The 27170-nt window shown below is 44.9% G+C and overlaps 1 protein-coding gene across 5 annotated transcripts; it reads right to left on the bottom strand.

The window, feature by feature from the left end:
- On the bottom strand, window positions 1-26769 carry KEL (Kell metallo-endopeptidase (Kell blood group)). Of its 5 annotated transcripts, XM_081845069.1 has the most exons (20): window positions 26620-26768; window positions 26183-26329; window positions 24803-24837; window positions 24085-24217; window positions 23483-23686; window positions 22105-22229; window positions 21097-21243; window positions 20271-20336; window positions 17991-18179; window positions 15149-15294; window positions 14701-14830; window positions 13809-13919; window positions 11296-11394; window positions 9576-9653; window positions 7831-7934; window positions 6712-6822; window positions 6311-6378; window positions 4496-4662; window positions 2616-2711; window positions 1-1423 (listed from the first exon to the last, which is right to left on the bottom strand). In XM_081845069.1, the coding sequence occupies exons 4-20, from the start codon at window positions 24164-24166 to the stop codon at window positions 1247-1249; spliced, it is 2100 nt and encodes a 699-aa protein (XP_081701195.1). In that variant the 5' UTR covers window positions 24167-24217; window positions 24803-24837; window positions 26183-26329; window positions 26620-26768; the 3' UTR covers window positions 1-1246. The 5 variants fall into 5 exon arrangements, with proteins under 5 accessions (XP_081701195.1, XP_081701194.1, XP_081701193.1 ...); XM_081845068.1 differs by lacking the exon at window positions 24803-24837 and having other exon boundaries at window positions 17991-18158; window positions 26620-26769; XM_081845067.1 differs by lacking the exon at window positions 24803-24837 and having other exon boundaries at window positions 22105-22226; window positions 26620-26769.
- Between the last annotated feature and the right edge of the window lie 401 nt (window positions 26770-27170).

The following is a 27170-nucleotide window of genomic DNA, read 5'->3' as shown; positions in this document are numbered from 1 at the left end:
TACATTCATCTAGGTTCAAGTCAAACATCACACCAAACCTTAACTTTTCATGGTTTTGGTGCGATGTCTAAATTGACAGATGATAATTTATTAACAGTCAGCAAACCAGAGTTAGAAACCATGGTTTGAAGTGGGTTTGGAAACCATGGTGTTCCCTAACTATAGTTTAGCACAGTCTAAATTCACAAAACCATAGCTATCGCCATTTTTTGGTCACTACACCATGGAAGTGGAGGAAGACACATGAAGCTGAGAGGACAAAAGCAAATAAGCAACTTTAAACTATGGCTTGCCTTTGGGGATTTAGAAGATCAAACCATGGCAGGCCTAGTTCTCAATGAAGTGGTCAACTTGTGTGTTGAGTGTACGACTTCAGACTTCGATGGTGGAATACTCTTTAATATAGAATAATCCCGGAATTTATGAAACTAGCGTGTAAAGGAGAAGGCAAGATGAAACTCTGTTCTGGTTTTCTATATGGAAATAAATTTTTGTATGGACAATAAGCAGTCATATGAACCCTTGCTTGCATTCTGAAGTAGTACAGACACAGATTTACCACCTTAATGAGAGGGGTAGACAGTCTATCACAGCAAAAACAACAAGTCCTGTGGCACCAAGAACTAGGTCATGGTTTGTGTCTAAACTACGGTTTAGCTATGTTTGACATGAATTGAATCTTAGTGTCTCATTGTTCCATGTGGTTATAGTCAGGGCTTTTTTTTTTTAGCCAGAACTTGGCAGAACTCAGTTCCAGCACCTCTCAGGTGGACGCCATAGCCATTATAAGAGAACAAAGGAGGCGTTCACGGTTCCGACACTTCTTTTTCTAGAAAAATAGCACGGGTTATACTATTCAGAAAGTCTCTCACTGTTCTTTTCATCTTTGATTGGAAAAGAGCCAGTAAACACAGTCACCAGAGACTTGTCAACTGATCTTCAGTTCCTCAGTTCCAAGTTGCCATAAGGCCGTTGAGGGTATTATTATTTTTAAGAAGTAGCAAATTTCTGCAACACAGTATATTCTCTGTATTCTCTTCCTTCTTGATGGAAGGATGGAATCTTCTTCCACCTTGACCACTTGGATGGACGTAACGGAGGAAGAAGGGGCATTGCACATGGAAGGAATGGGGTAAGTGGCTGCTGCGCACATTGCTGACACCACTGAATCCGCATGAGCCCTCAGTGTCTGTCTCCATCATCTTGCACCAACAGTCCCACATGCTCTTCAGCATCTTTTTTTTTTTTACCAGATGTGGCACTTCACAGCTGGATTCACTGGTGATTTACTTGGACAGTGGAAGTGCCTGGAGAAATCCTCGCTGTTGCTTAGGGACCCAAGGACACGGAGTGGCGGGGGGCTGTGTGGATCTCTGTGCAAGAAGCTTTGCAGTCCTTCGGGGCTCTGGTGCCCACACATTGCCTGTGAATAATTGACCTGTGGTTAACAAGTGAGTCATTTCTCCTCCTCCATGTTCCTCTAGGTCACGTTTCCGCTCAGCTTTCGTTGTGGGATAGAAAGTTTGGGGGCAGCGGAACCACACATATTCTAGAGCAAATTGGCTTGTGGAATTTCCATGTAATGTAAAGTAGGACCTTTACGTCCTGATAGCTGCATGAATGAAGGTCTTCTTTTACATTACATGGAAAGTCTAGCCTTGAGAGAAGCACCCAAATAATTGTCAACTCTTTGGGGTGATATTATACAGGGGCAACTGTCCATGTTCGTTTTAGTTATCTGCTCCACCATGGTCTCTTGTCAAAGAAACAAGTTTTCGTCAGGCTTCAAACATTACTCTGTTCTGCCAGGCCTTTGGTCGGGGTTCAGTCTGACTGCCTCTCCCCTTTCATAAGAACTTGCATGAAACTGGCCTCCCAATTTTTCTCACAGGCCCATATAAGTTCAGCACAAACAGTTGGGTCTGGTGAGCATTTAAGGTCCCCAACCCTAATCTGCGGGTTGCCATCCGATTGGATTTTAGTCTGATCCTGATCTGATTTCAGGATGTATTTTAATTGATTGTCTGATTTTATGTTAATGTATTATACATTTGATGTTAGCCGCCCTAAGCCCGGCTTTGGCTGGGGAGGGCAGGATATAAATAAAATTTATTATTATTATTACTCAAAAAGATGTTAAGTCAGCTCTGAGCAGCAAAACCTACACTGGTGGAAAACACCCATGTATAAATGTTGTTAAGTCCAGTGGCTTGTATGGGTCCAAAGTAGACAAGGGGAGCTTCATAGAGCGAGAGTTGACAATGGGCAGACAAAATGTTTTCTGCATTACATTAACTAATCTGGAATAAAGATTACCCTGCTTCAGTTTTCACAACAACTACCTCAGATTAGAATTCCCAATCCCATGCAGATCTACTCAGAAGTAAACCCCACTACTGCCTCTTCTAATTGTTCTCAAACTACATCGGAAGCAAAAAGAAGCTTTAAAAGCCCAGAGCGACTGCTGTTGCCCTACAAAAAATAGTTTCGCACTCACTTCCAAAAAGCATGAAGGCAGTGTGTAAGGATGTTAGAGCTGAGATGGGACTGATGTAGCTAAAAGCCAGCCAGAGCAAAACAGAGGAAACAAGAAAAGGTAGCAAAGGGTACATTACATGGGCAAAGCTGATGAAGAAGAGCTGATGGTGTGAGACCTCAGGCCAAGGTAACATCTTCACCTCTCTGTGTTTTTCCAACCAGTTCTTATATGCCTGTGGGCAACAGGAGAGAAAAGAAATATCGATTACAAATCTCAAAATACATTTCCCTATTTCAAGCATGACTTTCCAACAGCATCCTCTGAATGAGAAACCTCCTTTGCACTGGGACACCCAGAGAACTTCAGTGGTTACTGAGAAATGCACTAAGAAACTCTGCAGGGGTTTGCTCCTGCCTCTTCTTTCCTCGATACCTTCTGGTTGTCGTCCTCCCCTACCTGTTGCAGCAGGAGGGACTTTTATGGAGGGAACACCTGCCATAAACAGAAAGGCACCGGATCTTCTGAGTTGCACTCTGCTCTTCCCTGGTCTGGCTGGAAGACTCCCAGTGGGAAATGGAAGATCTGAGGTCCCAGCATCATTGCAGAGCCCCTTGTTATGACCTCTTATTCCCCAAGGGAGAGAGTGCCCATCGGCAGAGAGAGAAATAGCACACTGTTAGCTAAGTTTTACAGGTTTATTCTCCATTTCTCCTCTGCTCCATCCCTTTTGCACAGTTCTATTGGTTACATCTGCATATAAGCTTGCCCAGTGTAATCAATCTTTGTTTTGTATCATCATCATCATCATTACTATCAGTGGTACCTCTGGTTGCGAACGGGATCCGTTCCAGAGGCCCGTTCGCAACATGAAAAGTCCGCAACCTGAAGCGCTGTATCTGCACAGGTGCAGGCACGATTTGGTGCTTGTGCGCATGCGCGAAGCACGTTTTAGCACTTTTGTGCATGTGCGAGCGGCGAAACCCAGAAGTAACCAGAAGTACTGGAAAGTACTTCTGGGTAACCGTGGGACGCAACCTGAAAAAACGTAACATGAGGTATGACTGTATAGGCAACAGTTTGACTTCACCCCTGGAGGCATACTCCATTGTCTCTCAAGACAGGCGAATGCCAGCAACAGCAATGTACTGCCTTAGACCACACAGTCTTAAGGCAATTTACACCACAGAACAGAAAAAGATCTAAAAACAAAGACTAAAAATGACAATATTCAAAACTAGAAAGAAGTTGGTATTTTACATGGAGTTTTCACTCCAAGAGAGCATTGTACCCAAACCACTGAACACGTGTACTTGGGTGAAATTGTGTCTCCGCATGAAAATCTCCCCCACCCAGTTTTTCTTAAGCTGAAGGGGAAACATCTAGCAGAAATGCTAATAGACAACATCATTGAGAGCAGGCACTAACACGCTTAAGATGATAAATTATCATCTATGAAAGCGTGGGGACACAAATACCTACTCACTGTGGGGTAAACAATTAAGAAAGGTACCGTATTTTTCACCCTATAGGACGCACTTTTTCCCCTCCAAAAAATGAAGGGGAAATCTGTGTGCGTCCTATGGGGTGAATGCAGGCTTTCGCTGAAGCTTGGAGAGCGAGAGGGGTCGGTGCGCACCGACCCCTCTTGCTCTCCAGGCTTCAGGAAGCTATCAGCAAGCCTGGGGAACCCTGTGGATAGCAGCCTGCTGCCCGGAGCGCGGGGCGCGCTGAAGCCGCGGCTGGGGGGGGATAATCCCCCCCTTTATTTCCCCCCAAGAAAACTAGGTGCGTCCTATGGGCCGGTGCGTCCTATAGGGCGAAAAATACGCTAAGTTCAAATGGATTTAGCAAGAAGATATAAAAGAAGAAACGAGGTGGACCATAGTGGAGTGATGTGAAGAAGACCACCTAAGAGACAGTGGCAACAAGGATACGTGGAAAGAGAAAACAGCATGGTGACTGCAAGTGAGGACTGAGGAGTACCTGCAAGCTCTAATGATTATCAGATTTTGGTACCTGGTAAGCCATGGCAAGTCCCCCAGTATCAGCTGCATTCTCCAGGAGGGTGAAAGAGCCATTGATGCTGTGGCCCTTCAAAGAGTAGCTCTCGTACTGTTTCACAAGACAGTCTATATGTTGTGCCAGTGTTTTCATATCACAGGCAAGACAGTTCTCGGGTAACACTGTGAACCGAAAGCAAATCGAGGATAGTTAAGTCCCAAGTGGTGATCACCAGCAATGTGTTCCCTGGGAATCGTTCATTAGGCTAGAGTTCACATAATGAGTCCATGATTTCCATTAATTCCTATGGGGAAATTATTAATGTGTACCTGACCATGGAATTTTGCCCTCCAGAAGCCAAAATAAACCAGCAAAGCCCAGAAAAAAATGCTTTCTGAATTGTTTGATCACTCCCCCTCCCTCCCTCCCTCCCTCCGTTCCTCAGTCAACCAGCGAAAGGCAAACAAGGAAAAAATGTTCCCTGCTTGGTTATCTGAATGTGGAGTGTGTGTAGCAAACTTTGGGTACTAATTGCTCATGTTTGGATTAAGTGATTTTTTTCATAGTGAATGTTGGTAAAGCAAGACCCACATGTATAAGCTCTGTACTCTACATTCCCTAAAAAGGAGGTAGGGGGGACTGTATCATCTATGTGGTTACAAACAAGTCAAGGCCGGACTTCATTTGTCCTTGGGCCTATACAAATATAGAGTCTACACAAACCATTTACCATTCAGAGCTCAGTTATTATAACATCATCAAAAATGGAAGATGCCGGGGAGTGGGGAGGATCTCATTCATCCTATTTTTGTTCCTCCATTTAATTGAGGTGGTTGTGAGTACCAAAATAGGGCAGCTTTAAATGTGCCTTAGGATGGGTTAAGGATTGGGAGGTGAGCTGGATTGCTTCTACCCGGACACTGAGGTCCAGCGCCGAGGGCCTTCTGGCGGTTCCCTCACTGCAAGAAGCCAAGTTACAGGGAACCAGGCAGAGGGCCTTCTTGGTAGTGGCACCCACCCTGTGGAACACCCTCCCACCAGATGTCAAAGAGAACAACAACTACCAGATTTTTAGAAGACATCTGGAGGCAGCCCTGTTTAGGGAAGCTTTTAATGTTTGATGCATTACTGTATTTTAATATTTTATTGGAAGCCGCCCAGAGTGGCTGGGGAAGCCCAGCCAGATGGGCGGGGTATAAATAATATATTATTATTATTATTATTATTATTATTATTATTATTATTATTATTAGGTTTCAACTAAAGGGGAGGCAACGGAGTCAATACAGAACTTGCTGGGATTTTCAGTAGATTTACATTCTGTCTTAACTTCAGTTTGCATTTTACACTTTTGGTTAAGAATTGCTCACTGGCTAGCTACCCGATGTACTTAAGCCTCGGCTACTACCTCTCCTTTGCAAAGCAGCACTGGGAAGGGGCAACGTGCGATGGCCAGGAGAAAGCTGCTTTCTCCCTTTCCCTCTCCTGCTAGGGTCCTCCTTCCCCCACTGCTAGGGTTCCAGGTCCACATTGGTGAAGAAATAAGCATGGCTGGAGCAGAGGAGGCTGTAGGTGGGTGGAAGGGGCAAACAAAACCTGAGGGTGCATTGCTGGTAGAAGGGTTAAGCACCTCCCTCCTACCTGTTACTTCTCCAATGAAAATTGCCTCCTTCCAAAGCCACTTTGCAGTTGAGAAATTGGTGCCTTGGGTTTCAGCACACAGAATAGCTGGGCAACAATGAGTTGTTCTGGCACTTAGGGAAGTAAGACCCCACAAGTTCAAATAACGGAAGGTGCAGCAGATTATCTATAATGCCTCCCACTACATACCATAATCGTAGAAGGAGTGCAGCAGTTCGTGCGCCATGAAAAACCCCATGGCTCCAAAGTTCACAGCGCTGAAAAACGCACAAGACAAGGGCTTAGCGAAACCTCCATGGCTTGTAATCTACAGGCTGTCTATGTGGGAAGCCTGCAAAAACATCAGCAAAGGGGTGTAGGCTTTGTTTCCCTCCCCGTGGACTCCATATTCTAAGTAAGGTTCAGTTTTTTTCAGATTGTTGAAGATAAGCTTGGGAAGAGCTATCATTATTTGTGCCCACATTTCTGTTTCACTAGACTTTCTGATCAAACTGCTTTGGCAGGTTTTTGTTTTTTAAACAGCTATTTGCAGCGTAGTGCAATGGAAGGGCAGCAGTTCTGCGAGCAATTCTGCGCCACTTAGTCCTTACCTGGGAAATTCGGTATGGAAGAAAGGGTTGCGGAACATTCCAGCAGGGAAAACGACAGCGTGTCGCCTCAGTGAATAGTATGAATGAACAGACCACGGGGGAACTTCCCAACTGGAATAGAACATTAAAAAAAAAGAGATGGTGTTGAAGGAAGGAATGACTAGGGCTATGATTTTTATTCCATATCTCGTTCCTCCTGATCTACTCAACGGGCCTCACCTTTGTAGTAACACTTTAGTACAGTCATACCTCGGGTTGAATGTGCTTCGGGTTGAGCGTGTTCGAGTTGCGCTCCGCAGCTACCCGGAAGTAACAGGGCGCATTACTTCTGGGTTTCGCCGCTCACGCATGCACAGACGCTCAAAATGACGTCACGCACATGCGCGGAAGCGGCAAAACGCGACCCGTGCACGCACAGATGCGCCGTTGCGTCTTACGTTGTGTTCAGGATGCGAACGGGGCTCCAGAACAGATCCTGTTCGCTTCCCAAGGTACCACTGTACTGGTTCAAAAAGAGATGCACTCATTACATTATAGCCAAAACACCAAGGGATGAGTTGCTATTGTGAATGAGCTATCATGGGAGCTTTCATATCACTGGAAATTATCTCATATGCGACAATTTTTCACTGAAGTCCTCTCTCATATTCCCCTTCCTGCCACCAAGTGTTAAGTCATTAAGTATATCTGATTCAGGGATGTTTCTAAAACGAGCCCTATCTGAATGACTTCGCTGCTTTTGGAAGTTCCAAATTATTTGATCTTGCACTACTGAGTTAGCAATCTGCTGGACTTTCTTCAGACCACAGAGCATGAACTATGATTTTGCCAGCTACCGCACATGTACATTGGTTCGATTACAGTGTAAAGAAGATCTCGATGCAACCGCATATGTGTGCTAGTGGATTAGATGCATAATTAATGCTGTAGCAAATTGTGATGTGCCAGTCCTGCAATTAATTTTTGAAACTCTCCATATTAAAACAAGACACGTAGAATGGGAGTGAATCCACAAAACAGAGAAGGGACTGAATGGAGCAAAGTCACTTCTCCTTGTTATGAGTCACTGTCTGCCTTGCATCCATGTAATCTCTCCTTCATCGTACAAGAAGAACATACTTATCCTGTAGATGGGGATTGATGAGTCTCAGGGAGAATCTCTTCCTCAGAGAATTCAGGCAGGCAACTACATTATGGAAGAAGTGATCTTCATAAATCTCCAGCTGAAGGAAAAATCGTGCAATAGGATTAGAAGGGGAGACGGAACAAAATTTATTGGCACTCTTAATATACAGACAAAATGTAAAAGTCAGGTGCATTAAAAACACACTAAAAGTTTATTGAATATATTTTAGACGAGTCATTTTAAAATACGGCAAAATATAAAACTATGGAACGCAATAATAAAATATAATAGTGACTGAAAGACAGGCAGAAGAAGGACAAAACAACCTGATGTGGATTAATAGCACCCCAAGGGCACAATCCCAAACCCTGGTGGGCAGCTTACATAGTGGATGAAAACTCTGGTTTGCAGCTCTTGCTGCAGGTTGGTGCACTGAAGAGGCTTGGACTGGGCCCATTTCCATAACTTGCAGGCAGCTGGGTTGACTTTGGATTCAGCAGATCCTTGACTAGCCCACCCCCCTCAACACTCCATTTTCAGAGTACATGCTAGTGAGAATATCACCTGCAGTAGCTTCAATCAAATAGTTTAGATGGGCACAGTCAGGTGTTCCATGGTAGTAGACACACACCCACACACCACTGCCAGAAGGACCCCACTGCCTTGTCCAACTCCTACCCTGCACAGCAAACTGCAGGTTTGGATTGCTTTGTAAACTGACAAACATATTTCACTCATAAGGTAAATATTAATAAGCAGATTAGCTGCTCCAATGTGGAACCTGAGTACGCAGTCTATCAGGCAGGCTAGTCTGAATATGGTTTCATGTTCATCTGATTTAAGCAAATACTGTGAGAAAATCCTCCAATCACCAGACTGTTAGGATCCAAGCAAAAAACATGCTCTAGTTGAAGTTTCCAAAAATCCACTGTAAATTCCTGGAGTACCCAACCACACCTGAACAAAATATGCCCACTCCCTGTTTTTCTTGCGCTGGATGATTTGAAACTTTAACTAGAGGATCTCTCACCATTAGCAGAAGCAGCAGCATGACTTCTTTCTTTCCCCCTAATTGTGTTGGCAGCCTGGCCACCATTTTGCATCCCCCCCCCAGTGCCCCAGAGCTAGCATCCTACTGTGTACAGTGGTGCCTCGCAAGACGAAATTAATCCGTTCCGTGAGGCTCTTCGTACAGCGGTTTTTTCGTCTTGCAAAGCAAGCCCATTGACAGCTTAGCGGATTAGCGCTATTAGCGGTTTAGCGGCTTTTAGTGATCAGCTGTTAAGCGGCTTATCAGCGGATCAGCTGATAAGCGGCTTAGCAGCTTAGGAAAATGGGGGAAAAGGGGGGGGAAACCGCAGGAACTCGCAAGACATTTTCGTCTTGCGAAGCAAGCCCATAGGGAAATACATTTTGTGAAGCGCCTCCAAAACAGAAAACCCTTTCGTCTAGCGGGTTTTCCGTCTTGCGAGGCGTTCATCTTGTGGGGCACCACTGTATATGTGGGTGGGAAGGTACGGCAGACGCCGTAAAAAATGTTTGAGGAGTATTTGAGGAAAATGTCAAACTCATCTCGGGGAGGAGCCAATGAGACAGTAGCCACAGGCTGGATTCAAATGTCACTGGAGAAGCGTGACACAGAGTTCCAGGACAGTGAAACTGAAACCTTTCTGTACCATGAGAACCATCTTTCAGGAGGCAATACCAAGGAACTGCAAGCAATGTTTGATCCACCCACCTCTTGATACTCATTGTTAACTTCATCTGTTTGGAGGATGCTCTCTGGGTAGCCAATCTCCACCTGGAGGCTATAAATCTAAAAATACAAGAAAATTATCAAGAGGACTAATGTTGTTTTGCTTTGAATATCCAGTGGCACCTTTTAAATTACCGTATTTTTCGCCCTATAGGACGCACCGTCCCATAAGGCGCACCTAGTTTTTTGGGGGGGAAATAAAGGGGAAAAAATTATTTCCCCCCCCCAGGCGCGGGGCTGGGGCAGGGGAGGCCCGAGCTTCCCCGCCCCAGCCCCCAAACAGGCAGCTCTCTGCAAGCTGTGGGAGCCCAGCGCTGGCTCCCGCTGCTTGCGGAGAGGTCCGCGAAGCCTGGATGCGCTGAGCTCAGTGCGCGCAGGCTTCTGCATGCAAGCAACTCTCCGCAAGCAGCGGGAGCGCTCTCCGCAAGCAGTGGGAAAGCCTGCATTCGCCCCATAGGACGCACACACATTTCCCCTTCATTTTTGGAGGGGGAAAAGTGCATCCTATAGGGCGAAAAATACGGTATACACATGAATGTCAGGCTTGGGGAATTCTCCCCCTCCCCCAGTGGAAGCAAGAAGCAGGGAGGAAACAAAGATAGTCCTTCCTAATTGTTATGTACTGAATTTCTCACCCTGGGCCAGCAGGGGGATACGGTAAATAGTTTTCACTCAGGTCCACATATGCAAATAAGGGATTGAAAGTGACGTTCAAGTGATTGGATAGTTATAGAAAATGGTTACTGTTGCGTTCTAGTGGAGCTCTATATAAGCAGGCTGGCTGAACCCTTCAGTTCAGTTCTGTTCTGGCCTGTGAATAAACAAGAGCTGTTTGAAGAATCGCCATGTCGTCTGATATGTTCACCCACAACTTAACACTAATGAGTTTATTCAGTCATCACGGTGAGAGACAAAGAAATCCAGTCATTCCCAATTAACGAACGCCGTGTTCTGCACTCTTAACGAATGCTGCGTTCTGGGAGAAGGGGGCGTCAGTTATGCTTTCCAGTGACATGTCAGCTGGCTGCTCTGCCTTCCCCTTCTCCTAACACCTCACAACTTTGCTGTTCGCTTGTGTCTGAGCTGTGATCCTCCTCAGAGCCCTACTGTGATTTGATACTGCTTTCCCCTTCTCTGGAAGCTACAAGAGAAGGGGAGGGCGATCTCCACCATTCCTCCTCCTCTTCAGTCCAGTCCCTGACAATGAATGTGGAATGTAAACAAATTCTTCCTCCTGAGATTTATATATGTGACTATCACTCAAGGTCTGCTCCAGAATACACCTCCCATATCCCTTCACTAAGATGGATAATGCAAGCTCAGCAGTACGCAGACCTCTGTCAAGGACTGTGGGGCTTGAACCAAAGACCTTAAGAGTCTGTTGCTGGGACTTAGGCTGGTGAGCAATCTAGGGCTATGTAGCTTCAAGCTCAGATACTGAAGAAAAGGAAGTATGTAACACCAGTCCCTGTGACTAGTAGACATCTAGCGAGGACTAATATAAATACCAGGAACCTGATCATCGCTTGACTTGTCAGTAAAGTAACCCTTCTGCCTGCTACATTCATGGATCCATCTGTGGCCCAACCACTGATCTCAAGGACTTTGAGTTGGAGAACATGGCTGTTCTCCAGGTTTGGATTCTCTTGAAGCCACATACCCACACCTTAGTCCTGATAGTCATCCAGGCACACATACATACTTTCTCCTTGGCCTCTTGGCGGGCCTGACTTCCCATCCACTCCACTTGATCCAGATGGCTGTGGATGGCATCTCGGATCTCAGAGAACATCTGCTCAGCCTGGCCAGAGAAAGTACGGAAATCGCACGATTAAGGAAACACATCAGTTGCATTTAGACATAATGCTACACCATAGTTTAGTGTTACATGAACAAACATCAGGTTCACGAGCTGCCCATGCAGCTGCGAGGAAAGGACTGGAAAATTTTGCTTCAGTTTTCATGTAACTGCTGGTTTTTTTATATATTCCGTAAGCTGCCCAGAGTGGCTGGGGAAACCCAGCCAAATTGGTGGGGTATAAATAATAAAAACATTATAACTATAATTATTTACAGACCTGGGCAAATTGTGGTTAATCTTCGGGGGGGGGGGAGAGGGAAGCTAACTTTAAATCATAGTCAATTAACTTTTATTCAGAGCAGACCCAGGGAAATAAATGAACATGACTAACTTAGGGCTCTTAATTCCAATAGGTCTACTTTAAGTAAAATTAAGTTGACTAGCGCCAAACATTTCTGATCCTGTCTTGTTTCCCTAAGCCATAGTTGATGTTGGACAGGAAGAGGAAATGGGGAGCCATAATTCTGAGGCTCCCCATTGCACATAACCCTAAACTATGGTTCGGCCAAAGGCATTGCTATAGAAATGATGTGTCACTGACATTATTATTATTAATTTAATTTCTATGCTGCTTTATATATATTTTTTTGGGAGGGGGGCAATCTCAAAGCAGTCTACAACCTAAATTAAAATATCAAAACAATCCAGAACAAAGCATTGCTGAAGAAAGTCAGATATAAAGTATACATTTAAAGACAATTAACTTCCATTCAAACATAATTAACAGGAAACTAAAATATCCTAAACATTTGTTAAAAACCACGACAGAGGAGGTCAGTTGTAGAATGCACATTTAGCAAAGTCAACAAAAAAATCATCTTAAACCTTTCAAAAGAAAGCATTACTGAGTGAAGTCAAATATAAAAGGAACATTTGAAACAGCATAACTAGCAAAAGAATAAAATGTTCTCATAAGCATAGAACCTATCTACTGCTGTAGGGGAATGAACCCTGTTTTACTGAGCTCGTTAACCTGCCTCATCAATTCAATATCATTCAACATCATACTGTACTATATCAGCCCACATGGCCTGGCCTACCATACAATGTTAAAACCTTCCAGAGCCACCAACAATGGCAGAACCCACTGTGCACTTCCCTTTGTCCACATCAGGATAACGTTGCTGTGGACAGATATTTTATCTAGACATAGATTTCCTGCATCAGTTATACAGGAACCACCAGAACAAGCAATAAGAGATGCACGGAGGGATTTGCGAGTGGGCAGAGAATCATAGAATCATAGAATCATAGAGTTGGAAGAGACCACAAGGGCCATCGAGTCCAACCCCCTGCCAAGCAGGAAACACCATCAGAGCACTCCTGACATATGGTTGTCAAGCCTCTGCTTAAAGACCTCCAAAGGAGACTCCACCACACTCCTTGGCAGCAAATTCCACTGTCGAACAGCTCTTACTGTCAGGAAGTTCTTCCTAATGTTTAGGTGGAATCTTCTTTCTTGTAGTTTGGAACCATTGCTCCGTGTCCGCTTCTCTGGAGCAGCAGAAAACAACCTTTCTCCCTCCTCTATGTGACATCCTTTTATATATTTGAACATGGCTATCATATCAGAGAAAACCAGGCAGGTTTTCAAAGCCCAGGTGAAACAGCCAGGAGATGGAGAGATTGTAGAAGCTCAGCTAGAAATAAAGAATAGATATGAAGCAGAGGGGAAAGGAGAAAACAAGACTGGGAGATGTAGATGCTTGGGAGCAGAGTAATCAAGGTGACCCTAAGCCATGGTTGGCATAGAGTTATTGTTGTTGTTTAGTCGTGTCCAACTCTTCATGACCCCATGGACCAGAGCACGCCAGGCACTCCTGTCTTCCACTGCCTCCCGCAGTTTGGTCAAACTCATGCTGGTAGCTTTGAGAACACTGTCCAACCATCTCGTCCTCTGTCATCCCCTTCTCCTTGTGCCCTCCATCTTTCCCAACATCAGGGTCTTTTCCAGGGAGTCTTCTCTTCTCATGAGGTGGCCAAAGTATTGGAGCCTCAGCTTCAGGATCTGTCCTTCCAGTGAGCACTCAGGGCTGATTTCCTTCAGAATGGAGAGGTTTGATCTTCTTGCAGTCCATGGGACTCTCAAGAGTCTCCTCCAGCACCATAATTCAAAAGCATCAATTATTCGGCAATCAGCCTTCTTTATGGTCCAGCTTTTACTTCCATACATCACTACTGGGTAGTGGATGTGAATTCCTTACTCTCCAGCGGTATTCCCCCTGCCAGAATGTGTCCTCCCCCCAGATCAGTCAAGAGTCAAGAGCAGCCATTGCACTTAGGTAGGATATTAGGCGAGAAGGGCAGCAGGATAAAGGAAAGCGAATCTATGTCTGGCATTGTTGAATACCTACGAGATCCTTGGCCTTCTGGGGGAAAATCTCCTGCACAACCATCTTCCCAAGTATAGGGCCAAAGAACATGCTGGTCTCATGTAGGCATTTTCTCCAACGCTCAGCTCTTACCTAAAATGGAAAGATGGAAAGATGGAAGGATGGAAAGAAAGAAAGAAAGAAAGAAAGAAGGAAGGAAGGAAGGAAGGAAGGAAGGAAGGAAGGAAGGAAGGAAGGAAAGAAAGAAAGAAAGAAAGAAAGAAAGAAAGAAAGAAAGAAAGAAAGAAAGAAAGAAAGATGACACATGGCACAATTCACTGGGAAGCTCTCCTGAATAAGCCCAAAGATGAATAAGAGCTACCCAAGAGTCTGCTGCAGCTGTCCATGCCCCTACAACGCTGACATTAATATATCTAGCTTGGGAAAACGAGAGCAAATGCTGAATCAAAAATGCCCCCTCCCCCCTTGTATGTATGCACACACACACACTTCTGTGGCCCCATTCAACCCATGATCCTCGGTTCCTTGAAAAGTTCTGCATTTGGGGCTTCTCCACACATCCGCTTTTGTCGTCCCTAGAAAGCATGGGTCCAGGTGGTTTTCTGCTTGATGCACACTTTTAAGATATGGGTCCAAGCAGTTTTCCCCTTGCCCTGCCCCTTTCTGAGCAAAAACCTGCTCCTTAGTGCTAACTGGAGCAAATATCTATCTGGGAAAACCGAAATTGCTGTTTGCTCCAACTGAGCACTAAAGAGCAGTTTTCCCTGGGGGAAAGCAGTGGGACAACAGGAAGTGTGGCTAAGCCTTTCGTCCTTTCCTTGAGCGCCAATGCCCCCTAATGCCCAAGTGGAAGTTTCTAAGCGGAACTTCCATCTCACTATTAAAATGTGGGAGATAAGGGAACTAAGCTCACCGTTTCTGAGTTTGTTGCCCTACTATTCAACTTGTCTGTCAGTTCCTGATGAGCTTCCTCGAATTGTCTGTCCAGAGCTGGGGACAGATTCCTAACCAGATAGAGTATCATGTAGATCTGTAGTACATCCCTGCAAATAAATAAATAAATAAATAAAATAGAACGTGTGCAGTTCACTTCATCACAGGTGCATTTTAAATGTGCAAGAATAAGAAGGCACAGGTATGAGCAGAGCTTTTTTCAGCCAGAGCTCAGCTCCAGCACCTACAGAATGCCATTGCCATTCTAAGAGAAGAAGGGAGAAGTTTGTGGTGAGCTCCAGCACCTCTTTTTCCAAAAAAAATTGAACCCTAAGAGAATGGGTTTTAAGTACTTCTGGCCCTAACTATTCCCTTACCAAAAAAAATCACTGCACACCACTGTGTGGTACCACACACCAGCTCCTCACCTTTTGTGCCGCCATTCTCCAATTAGTTGCGACATCCCTTTCAAATATTCTATGTCATGCACAGCAACTGGTTGAGACATGTTCAGCTGCACCGGGTAGAAAGCAGCCTGGAGGCACAACAGCCAATCAATGGCAGGAGCCTTTTCCTTAAAAGAGTTTCAAACAGAATTAAATGATTTTACGGGGGGAAAGAATTACAAAAGAATTACAAAATGCCCAGTAAGCATTGCTTAGTAATGGTTTTTGAAGTGAAAGGCTCACACTGTGGATGAATGAATGAAGAACATGCCATGCACTGGAATCGGCAATCAGATCCTATGCCCATGTTCATGTGAAAGTTCAATAGTGCATACTTCCTTGTAGGGGCAAATGGGAGAGGTAAACGGAAATCTACTCAGAGGAGACCCATTAAGTGCATGGACATGACAAACTCAGGCCTATTAATGGGTCTACTCTACTGTAAGTAATAATAATAATAATAATAAATTTTATTTATATCCCGCCCTCCCCAGCCGAAGCCGGGCTCAGGGCGGCTAACAACACTAAAACAGTACAACATTATAAAACATTATAAAAATGGATTAAAATGAAACCCATAAAATAGAAAGCACCCACCCAACCCTCACAACCAGAACATGAAAATCTTATTGGGAAGTGTCTCAGTAAGATGCTGTACGTCTATAACTTATGCCAGGGTTAGCCTCCAAGGATTGTGCCTAAAGCCAAAATCACATATAGTCAAAACCCACTGGGTTCAATGGCAGGCAGGATTGCCAAAGTCATTTTTTTTCCAGAACCCTGCCCACTTCCCTCCCACCCCCATTTATATATTTATATTATTTATATTTATATTATTTGTATTATTTATATTATTTATATTTATATTTATATTTATATTTATATTTATATTTATATTTATATTTATATTTATATTTATATTTATATTTATATTTATATTTATATTTATATTTACATTTATATTTATATTTATACTTATATTTATATTATGCTGTATGCATAAAGCTGAATGCACACAAGTTAAATGCACGTAACTCGCAGGCTTACTGTATAATGAGTGCAAAACCAAAAGAAACTTGCTGAAGCAGACCAAAGATCCTTCTACAGTGGTACCTCTGGTTACGTACTTAATTCGTTCTGGAGATCTGTTCTTAACCTGAAACTGTTCTTAACCTGAAGCACCACTTTAGCTAATGGGGCCTCCTGCTGCCGCTGCGTGATTTCTGTTCTCATCCTGAAACAAAGTTCTTAACCTGAGGTACTATTTCTGGGTTAGCGGAGTCTGTAACCTGAAGCATCTGTAACCCGAGGTACTACTGTAATCTAGAAGTGGCCAGCTAGATGCTTCTGGGAAACCCACAAGAGAGGCATGAAGGCAGTAGTACTCCTCCACTGACTGTATGCCTCTTAACTCGTTTTTTGAATGAAGGCTTCCTCTGACTCCTCCTTTTCCCAGACCCATGTTTCTTCTCTTTCTCCTTCCGTGGCAACCAGACACCCTTCTACTTAGCCTGCCTCTCTATGATATAAAGAAGACTCAACTGATCACTGTCAGGCATTTCAAAAACCTCCTAGTGCATTATAATATACAGTATTTAGGAAGCACTTTTTCCCCTCCAAAAATTAAAGGGAAATGTGTGTGCGTCCTGTGGAGTGAATGCAGGCTCCTTGGCTTCAGCGATAGCAACGCGAAGCCTCTGAAGTGCAGAGGGAGCGCTCCCTCCGCGCTCCGGAGCGTTGCTTTTGCTGAAGCCTGGAGAGCGAGAGGGGTCGGTGCACACCAACCCCTCTCGCTCTCCAGGCTTCAGGGAGAGCCGCCTGAAGCCTTCGGAGCGCAGCGCGAGTTTCCGCTGCCCTCCGGAGGCTTCAGGTTCGTTTCGCTGAAGCTGGGAGACCAAGACTCTCCTGGCTTCAGCAGAGAGGGAGAGATGTGCAGCGCCCCTTCAGCCAAGCGGGAGGAGAAATGGAAGGGGCTCCGTTTCTCCTGCCGCTTCGCTGAAGGGGCGCGGAGCAGAGAGGGGGAGATTTGTTTTTTCTTGTTCTCCCCCTCTAAAACAAGGTACGTCCTATGGAGCAAAAAATATGGTAGATTACTCATGAACAACAAAAAAATGAACCATTTCAGGGGGGAAAAGACCAGTATGTCCTGTAAGGGCAGCCTTCATCAGATCTCCATGATGAACTGGATGGGAGGGATTCAACAACACACTGTGCTGAATGTGCCATTAGAAATTCAGCTTGCCAGATTGAATGTTGCCCTCTCCCCCCACGTACTGTTCTGGAGTTCTCCGGACACACATACAGCAAGCCAGTTTGGGGGGCCCTGGGATACATGAAGAGAAAGTCGCATTGCGCAACCAGACATTCTTGTGCAGGGTACAGTATCTGTTGATGGGACTTGTTAGGTGAATACCACCTGACATATTTGTTATTCTCCACTAAAAGCTAAAAGGTAAAGGACAGTTAAGTCCAGTCAAAGGAGACTATGGGGTGCGGTGCTCATCTCGCTTTCAGGCCAAGGGAGCCAGCGTTTGTCCACAGACAGCTTTCTGGGTCATGTGGCCAGCATGACTAAACCACTTCTGGCACAATGGGACACTGTGGAGGAAGACAGAGTGCACGGAAATGCTGTCTACCTTCCCGCTGCAGTGGTACCTATTTGTCTACTTGCACTGGCGTGCTTTCCAACTGCTAGGTTGGTAGGAGCTGGGACAGAGCTCACCCCGTCGCGGGGATTCGAACCGCCGACCTTCTGATCAGCAAGCCCAAGAGGCGCAGTGGTTTAGACCACAGCGCCATGTATGGCTGCAGGATGTATATATACCTGCAGCTCCTTGATGGTAGTGGAGTAAAATAGCATCCGTTTTTCCTTTCGCATCTTCAAGGGCGTAACTGCCTTCTGGAGGTTGGAGATAAAGGAGAATGCCAAGGCGATGTAAGTGGTGGTAACGTCTGTACGCCCTCCCATCAGGTGTCCTAGCTTTGTGAGGTACTGGAAGTACAAACGCAGAACCTGTAAACGAAACCTTGCTGTCAAACAGAATCTCCATCTCTGAGGCATTTGATCCATTAGACCAAAGTATAAAACTCTTCAGATACCTCCTACCCCTCCCTAGGCCCCTTTACTATCCACCTTTACTATCCACTATCCTTGAACTCAACCCATACTTAAGATTAAAGGTAAAGGGACCCCTGACCATTAGGTTCAGTCGTGACCGACTCTGGGGTTGCTGTGCTCATCTCGCTTTACTGGCCGAGGGAGCCGGCATACAGCTTTCGGGTCCTGTGGCCAGCATGACTAAGCCGCTTCTGGCGAACCAGAGCAGCGCACGGAAACGCCGTTTACCTTCCCGCCGGAGTGGTACCTATTTATCTACTTGCACTTTGACGTGCTTTCGAAATGCTAGGTTGGCAGGAGCAGGGACCGAACAACGGGAGCTCACCCCATCGCGGGGATTTGAACCGCTGACCTTCTGATCGATAAGCGCCCTTATACTTAAGATTAAGCACTTTTAAATATAATGTAGGTTTCTCTGGCCAAGATTATTTGAATCAATGCAGACATTGGAAGGTGACACATGCCTTTTAGTTACACCATGTTTGGATTACTGTAATGCACTCTATGTGGGGCTGCCCTTGAAAAGTGCTCAGAAACTTCAACCAGTGCAAAGAGCTGCAGTCAGATTGTTGGACGGGGCTGGTTATAGGGAGCATACGACTCCCTTGTGAGAACAGCTTCACTGGCTACCCGTCTGTTTCCAGGCGCAATTCAAAGGGAAGGTTGTGACCTATAAAGTCCTACACAGCTTAGTTCCAAGCTACCTAAAAGACCATATTCCTGCATACAAAGCTACCTAGGTTTTGAGATCTTCAGGGGAGGCCGCTCTCTTGGTCCTGCAACCCTCCCAGACATGCTTTGGGGGGGGGGGGGTCACAAGAGAGGGAACATAGCTGCTCCCAGAATTTGGAACTCCCTCCCTAGAGAAGCTAGACAGGAGAAGGGACTTCCTTGTTCCACCAGACTTTTGAGAATTGGCTGCATTTAATTCCAGGGTGAGTGCTGTGCTGTTTTTAATTGTCATTATTGGTATGTTTTAAACAGATTTTATAGATGTATGTAGTTTAAATTCTGCCGGTGTTTAATTGCATTTTAACGATGGATTTTTCTATCTTGTTTATATCTGTAAATTGCCTTAAGTCCCATCAGGGTAAAAATAAATAGATAATAATATAGCATATGTAGCCTGGGGTCTGAAACCAAGTTCCTAGCGGTGGGACCCCAGCATCTTATCTTCTGTGCCACAAGGTCAACCTGTTAAATGATGAGCAGCTAGCATCCCACCTCCTGCTCTTCAAGCACTGCCACAGCTGATGGCCAGAAGATGGCGCTGAAGATACAAGATCCACCAGGTGACACCCCCAGCTGATCCAGTTCTATTTGGCCCTGTAAAGGCCAAACTGACTCTGGCCTGATTTCCCCATATGTGCTGCTTTTTGAATTTCTATTTATCTCCAGACTAGCAGCCCTGGCACACAGGCATGGGCATAGCCAAGGGGGGCAGGGAGGGGCAGCTGCCACCCTAAATCAATAATAATAATAATAATATTGGGTGGCTCCCAACAAAATATTAAAAACACGATAAAACATCAAACATTAAAAACATCCATAAACAGGGCTGCCTTCAGATGTCTTCTAAAAGTTTTGTGTTCTTTATTTCCTTGACATCTGATGGGAGGGTGTTTCACAGGGAGGGCGCCACTACCAAGAAGGCCCTCTGCCTGGTTCCCTGTAACCTCACTTCTCACAGAGAGGGAACCACCAGAAGGCCGTCGGAGCTGGACCTCGGTGTCTGGGCTGAACGATGGGGGTGGAGGCGCTCCTCCTGAGGTTCTGCCCCCCCCATAACAAAAGGCCTGTCCCCCCCCCCAAAAAAAAATCCTGGCTACGTCCATGCCCACAGGATATGTTTGCACATGCAAATACACTTCCTCAATTCTCAGCAGTTCCATAACTTTCCAAACAGTGGTTTCTCATACAACACCAATGAAGGCTGGCTGTGGAAATGCTCCACCAGTGACCCAACTGTCATGTAGGACTTTTTACCTGGGAATAAGTCCCTTTTTTCTTGAACTGTGTTTCTGGAGGCAGCTCAAACTCTGGATGGTCAATCTGAGATAGGAAGACATGGACAGAATAAATATGAGTGTCATTATAGATGGGGTAACAAAAAAAACCAATAGCCAGAAGATTGTGGGGGTTTAATGATGCCAGAGTTGCAACTCATAAGGGGAGGGGAATACGGTGAATATTGAACTCTATGGAAATCCCTCCAATGGAAACAGCAGGGCCCGCAGCAAATGTCTACCATGTCAGCGCATGCGGTGTTTAATTGCATTTGCACAGGTGGCCTTGCACACATGTATACAGTGGGATCTGCCCCAGTGCTCCCTTATCAACTCAAGTCCAAATTGTACCACAACGTGTACTTTCCCAGTGCTCTGTATGCTTGGCTGTGTATTGGACAGCACCAAAAGGTAGACAGCTCTGGACCTGCTCATTGGTTTCTGATTCGCAGTTGTTTAAAGGCTGCTGAAATGAAGGCAGGAGTAGAGTGTTGGGTGAAAGGCTTGTGGGCTCAGTTCAACTTGGGTACTAAAAACAAAGAGCTTGACTCTGAATGTGACCAGTCAGTGGTGCCTTGTTCTTTAATTCTAGCTCTGTGTCTTTTGCACTTGGCTCAGTTTGGTAGATTTGTGGTTTCTCTAAAACACAAAACAGATCCAGAACGCTGCCCACCCACAGCATGCACTGACTGGCAGCATCTCTGCAGGATTTCAGGCAGCAGACTTTCTTAAAATGTTCTCCTGTATGACTGCATTTCTCATGATCCAACTCTGACAATTAACTTTTGCCTGCTGGTGTTCTCTACCTGGATAATATTGGTGCTTGGATCAGAGGCATTGGGTCCCACATAGGCTTTGAAAAAAGGGAACGTATTGTATTTTCCCATGAGTATCTGAAGAGTCTGGTTAAAATCTGTCTCCTTCCAGGTTCCTGTGATATTCCAGCCACCAATCTGTGCAAAGACAAAATGAGAGAGTTGGGTTTTGTTTTTCAAAATTTTGAATAAATTCCACCTGAGTTATACATGAGGAATCAATGTTTGACTGATGTGAATGTTATGATCACTTTATCAGTTACAGAAAAAGAGAGTAAGATTTGTGATTACTACAGTATAGCACCATCAGTGTGCATGGCACTTTGCAGGTTAGCAAAAACCCAAACTTGAGAAATCCTTTCCCGAAGGTCTTGCAATCTAAATTTCAGTAGCGGGAGGCGCTGAAGGAGGGGAAGAGATAAAGGTAACAAGGACAAATGAGAGCAAAAGCCAAAAGGTGTATTAGCTTCAACTTGAGATATAGCAGGAAATAAGGGTAGAAAGATAGGATAGGGCACATTGTAAGGAATGCTGGTGTTTTATGGATACATGCCAAAAACGAATACAGTGGTACCTCGGGTCACAAACGCTTCGGGTTACAAACACTTCAGGTTACAAACTTCGCTAACCTGGAAGTAGTACCTCGGGTTGAGAACTTTGCGCCAGGATGAGAACGGAAATCGTGCACCAGCGGTGTGGCAGCAGCAGGAGGCCCCATTAGCAAAAGCATGCCTCAGGTTAAGAACAGTTTCAGGTTCAGAATGGACCTTCGGAATGAATTAAGTTTGTAACCCGAGGTACTACTGTATTGAGACAACCTACCAAACAATCACCAGCTCATTAGTGACGTGAGATGCAGGTTGTTTATGAGTTGAACTTTTCCAACTTACTTGTTGTTTTATTCTACTGCTGGTAGGAAGAGGATGGGCCTGGATATGTTCAAGGACGTATCTGTGCAAGGGGGGGGGATATATGTGCACATCTGTGTGCAGTCATCACCTTATCTATGAGCTCCTCCAAAGGCTGAGCACCTCGAGCTTCAATCTGTTCTGTATTCATGCAAGAGGTGTAAAACTGTACGGCTTTCTCCTTTGCTGAGCTGTTAAACCCCAGGTGTGGCTCTTCTGAGGAAGAGAAGGCAGGTAACATACAAAATACAGTTGGAAGTTAATAAGCAGAGCAAATTAACCTGGAGATGGCAGAAGATAACATGCGAAGTGAAACAGCATTGCTGGCAGTTTGATCAAGAGGCAGAACCAATGCCGCTCTTAGTCATCCTGCTTCTTGGCCAGTCTTTCTTTTGCCTCTGTCTATATAGTATACAAAGGGACGCGGGTGGCGCTGTGGGTTAAACCACAGAGCCTAGGACTTGCTGATCAGAAGGTCAGCGGTTCGAATCACCGTGATGGGGTGAGCTCCTGTTGCTCAGTCCTGTTGTTCCGTGCGCTGCTCTGGTTCGCCAGAAGCGGCTTAGTCATGCTGGCCACATGGCCCGGAAGCTGTACGCCGGCTCCCTTGGCCAGTAAAGCGAGACGAGTGCCGCCATCCCAGAGTCGGTCACGACTGGACCTAATGGTCAGGGGTCCCTTTCCCTTTATATAGTATACATAGCAAAGATGGGCTACATACTACACTGGCAAGAAGGCAATAGGAAGGTATGGGGACGTGTCATTGCTAGTTCTGAAGTCTAGACCCTGATGGGGAATTTTGCCACTTGTGGCTTCTACTGTCCCTGTAGTTTTGTGACCTGACAGTGCTAAAAGGGCAACGAGGACCAGAATGCAGTGGGTGGCAATGATGGGGCTGAATTTCAAATGTAGTGTAGAACTAATTAGCAATTTCTTATTAGCTATAAGAATTCTAGCCGTTTACTTAGAATAGTGCAGTCAACGTGGCCAACACTTTGCACAGTTCCATGATTAAAAAAGGACAAGTCCCTAAACTGCAAAACATGCAATATAACTTTTGACAGTGAGGAATCAATATAAGCAGGAATTAAAAGGAATGGATATATGGGCATGTATGGTCACATGTGCTCAGTATATATTAAAAACAAACCCCCCCCCTTCCCCTTAAAGTACATTTTGGTTCAGCACATCGAAACAGCAGGAAAATGTTACCTAGTGGTGGCATTACCACATCAAAAGTTAACATCTGAAATGGTTCTGTGCAAGGTATGGTTCTTTTAATGATGGATGGATGGATGCACCAGTTGGATGAACCTTCTTGTGATGGTATAGGGTGAACATTATTAGTGCTAGTGGTGCATATGTGTTCTTGTGATGGATGATGTCTCGACACGTCTTACATCTCCCCCCCGCCCCACAATAGTAAAGGATTCCGAACACAGCAGCCACCATCTGTCTCTTCTCCTTACCTAAGAGCCGCCTCATGATCAGCTGGTTTTCTTCCAAGAGCACATCAAAGACATTCACCAACGGCATGTTTAGCCCCCGCGTATGGTTAGCTTCCCAGTTGCCACAAGTGTAGCTGTAGAAATCGTCACAGGGATCAATGGTGGCGTTGTGGGATTTCAGCAACCTCAGCAGGAACGCAAGGCATGTTGTAGTGTTGCATGTTTCTGGAGAAATGTAGGGACAACATTTAGCAGAGATAGGCAATGGCCATCGGGAGGACGGGGAGTGTGCAAAATCGATGCTTTGCTCAGACTTGTGCTGACTTGTCAATATAGCACTAAATTAGGGTTGAGGAACTATGCAGTTACACTCCAATTTCCATCAGCCCCATGCCAGCAGGGCCAATGGTCAGGTGTAATGGGTGTTGTAGTCCAATGACTTCTGGATGGCCCCAGCTTCCCCAACACTGTGCTAAAGCCATGGTTTAGCATTACATGTGGACACAGCCACTGGTCCCAGCCACTGGCTGCCTACATTTCAAAGGGAGCGAACAAGTGATAAGGGGAAATCCCTTGTATGGGCAAGAAATGAGTTAAGGCAGAGGGAAGAAGTATTCTAGTACCTAGGTTACGTGTAACAGCAGTGAAGATAATGACTAGCAGGAGGCCAAGGAAAGTGATGAACAGCAGAGCACAAAGGAACATGATTTTGGCTTTCTGATGTCTTTTCACAACCTCTCCTGAGTCCTCATATGCCTGAAATTACAAGAAAAAAAGTATGTGAAAACAGAGCCATCACCTCTTCTCACTTAGAGGATGTAGTTGTGCTCTTCTCTTCACATCACATAGAATGTATTCATGAAAATGCTTACATGAATGCTTACAGTGTTTGGAACATCACTTTTTAGAACAATATATTATCATTATCATCATCATCATCATCATCATCACCTCTGCTTCATTCAAACTTCTGCCGTTGTTTTAAACAATCACTTTCCCCCTCTCAAGGTCTTTTCTTCTCATTCCCATGCAATAGTTTGTTGTTGTGCAAACTGCATTGATTTTTCCTCCCCAACCCTTCCTTGATTTCATGCAAATCCAGAATTGTGATAAGGCACTACGGGGAGGGGGGGGGCAGATGCACAGTGACATTCTTACATTCTTGTTATTTAAGGAAGAAAAGTCCAAAATTCATGTAAAAATTATGTTTCCCGTATGTGGCCCATTCTGTACCTTCACTCGTTTGGAGAAATAAATAGCTCCAGAATATCAGCAATGCCCAAGTGCACTGCAAACAGCCCCAACAGAGATCTGAATGATTTCAAGACTTCCAGAACTTACCTTGGGTTGCAACTTGCAGTTTTTTCATACTCGCCCTGCAACATTTCCAAAGAAGAAAATATGGATACCCTTATGAATCTCTAAAACCCCATTCTCATACCCAAGGATCACTGCCTGAGCTCTCTCTCTCCCGCAACTGCACATTTTGGAATTTCCATCCTGTATTCTGAAAGTTGCATTTTAAAATGCAAAGGCATTCAATGCAATATTTAATATCCAACACAATCCACCGTGGATCATCTGGCAATACCATATAAAAAGCAACAATATTTATTGTCCAGATAAGGCCCTACTTTGTAGGGTGGGAGGCAGGAAACTGGAATTTTGTAACCATGTATGTGTGAGAACATGTACAGAGTCAAGATGCAGCTATCCCACCACTCTAATATCTAACATCAAGGAACCTGGGAAAGCAGGCTCAACCTGAAAAACTCAAGTGCATGTGTGTGCCTGCTAACAAAATTGTTAAAAGGTATTTCTGGCATATTCCCAAACGGAAAAAGAGTTATAGCCTTCTACAAGAGACTGGTACCAGGAAAAAGATAAACAGGGACAGTTGGAGTGTATCTTTGACATAAATCAAATCTCTGGAAAACTAGGACATAAGGAAACTTAATAGACTACAGCAGTACCTCGGGTTAAGTACTAAATTCGTTACGGAGGTCCGTTCTTAACCTGAAACTGTTCTTAACCTGAAGCACCACTTTAGCTAATGGGGCCTCCCACTGTCGCTGCGCCGCCAGAGCACGATTTCTGTTCTCATCCTGAAGCAAAGTTCTTAACCTGAAGCACTATTTCTGGGTTAGCGGAGTCTGTAACCTGAAGCGTCTGTAACCTGAAATGTATGTAACCTGAGGTACCATTGTACTCTATAATGACTGCACAGGTGCATCAACAAGAAGTGGCAATTTTTTAAAAAAGTAAAGAAAACATTGCATTCATATATCTCTTGGAGCAAAACTATTCTAAGAATACCCATTGCTTAATTTCTAAAAAAATAGGTCTCTGGCCTAAGTATGGTTGTAGATGATCCAGGGGGATGGAATGGCATTCTGTACATGCTCAAATGCACTACCATCTTAATCATTAATTAATCTGTCCTAAAAAGTTGGGCCTGGCACACAAAACTCATTATTGACCTGTGGATCGGGATGCTGAAAACAAATACTGTTTTGAAATTTCAAATTCTGCATTCCAAAACTCGCAACGTAAAATCTTAATGTCAGAAGTCTAGGAAAGGCCATTTTAAGCCCTGACCCAAGTTATTTTGGAGCACGTAGACATGTACTAGCTGGGAAAGATACACAAACAGAAGAGGAAATGCAATTGGGTAAAAACAATAAAAGCACAGAAAGAGAGAAAAGCTGGCTTCTGTACTACCTGCTGTGGAGTCCTCATGATTTCACTGTAGAGTCTTCAGCGAAATGTGTGCTCCTGGAGATTTCTTCCTTCCTTCCACCTTCCCCTCAAGGGCTTGCAAAGAATATCATTCCAGATCAGAGACAAAGTCTTCCTTTCCTTCCCAAGCTGGAGGCACAAAGGAGGAGGAGAGGCAGAGAGGGTTGGTCAAAAGAACATCCTTCAAGAAAGCAGAACTGGGAAGCTTCTCTGCCAACCCTCCCCTTATAACACCCTTTCCTCCTGGAACATACAGCAGGTCCTAGCCACTTTATTTTCCCTGCCCACCATTTCCTTCCTCTTCCTGCAGGATAACTCCATTGTGTGAGGATGGATTCAACGCTGCATGCAGCCTTTGCCTGCCTCTCTCCTTCCCGTCCACAATTATCTTGTGGGTCACAAACATTCGACGTTCATACCTTGGCAGGCCGTGGCTCACACTATCCTGCTGCTGCCTCTTAAGTCCTGCCCATCTTGCAGCAGCTGCATGCGCCTGCTTCGGTCTGATATACGGGCTGCTGCACGCTGCTTGTTTCAACCTGCTACAATGGGGCCCTCAGGCCTCTTTTAATAATGAAAGTAGGAATAAATGGGAGGTGTGAATTCCATCGATCCTTCTTTTCTCCTCCACTCCCCCTAGAAGCAGGGGTAATTAGCTAAATGCAATCACCCAGACCTTCCAAGCGTCCCTGTTTTCCAGGCACAGTTCTGGATTTACAGAAGCCGCCCTGGTTTCTGATTTGATCCCAGAATGTCCCACTTTTCCTTAGGATGTCCCTATTTTCATTGAAGAAATGTCGGAGGGTATGGAGTCATGGGTGTAGCCAGGGGGGGGGCAGGGAGGGGCAGCTAAATCTATAAAAATCAATAAAGATACATAGCAAACTGAGGTTACGCTCTCCCAACAAAAATCCTGGCTCCTGTATGGAGTTATGCAATCCCAGAGTCAAGGAGATAAGCAGCTATTCAA

This window comes from Podarcis erhardii (genome assembly GCF_964252035.2).
Source record: "Podarcis erhardii genome assembly, chromosome: 17".
Classification (NCBI taxonomy): domain Eukaryota; kingdom Metazoa; phylum Chordata; class Lepidosauria; order Squamata; family Lacertidae; genus Podarcis; species Podarcis erhardii.
Note: the sequence above shows the minus strand (reverse complement) of the source record. Positions and strands in the feature narration are given on the sequence as shown.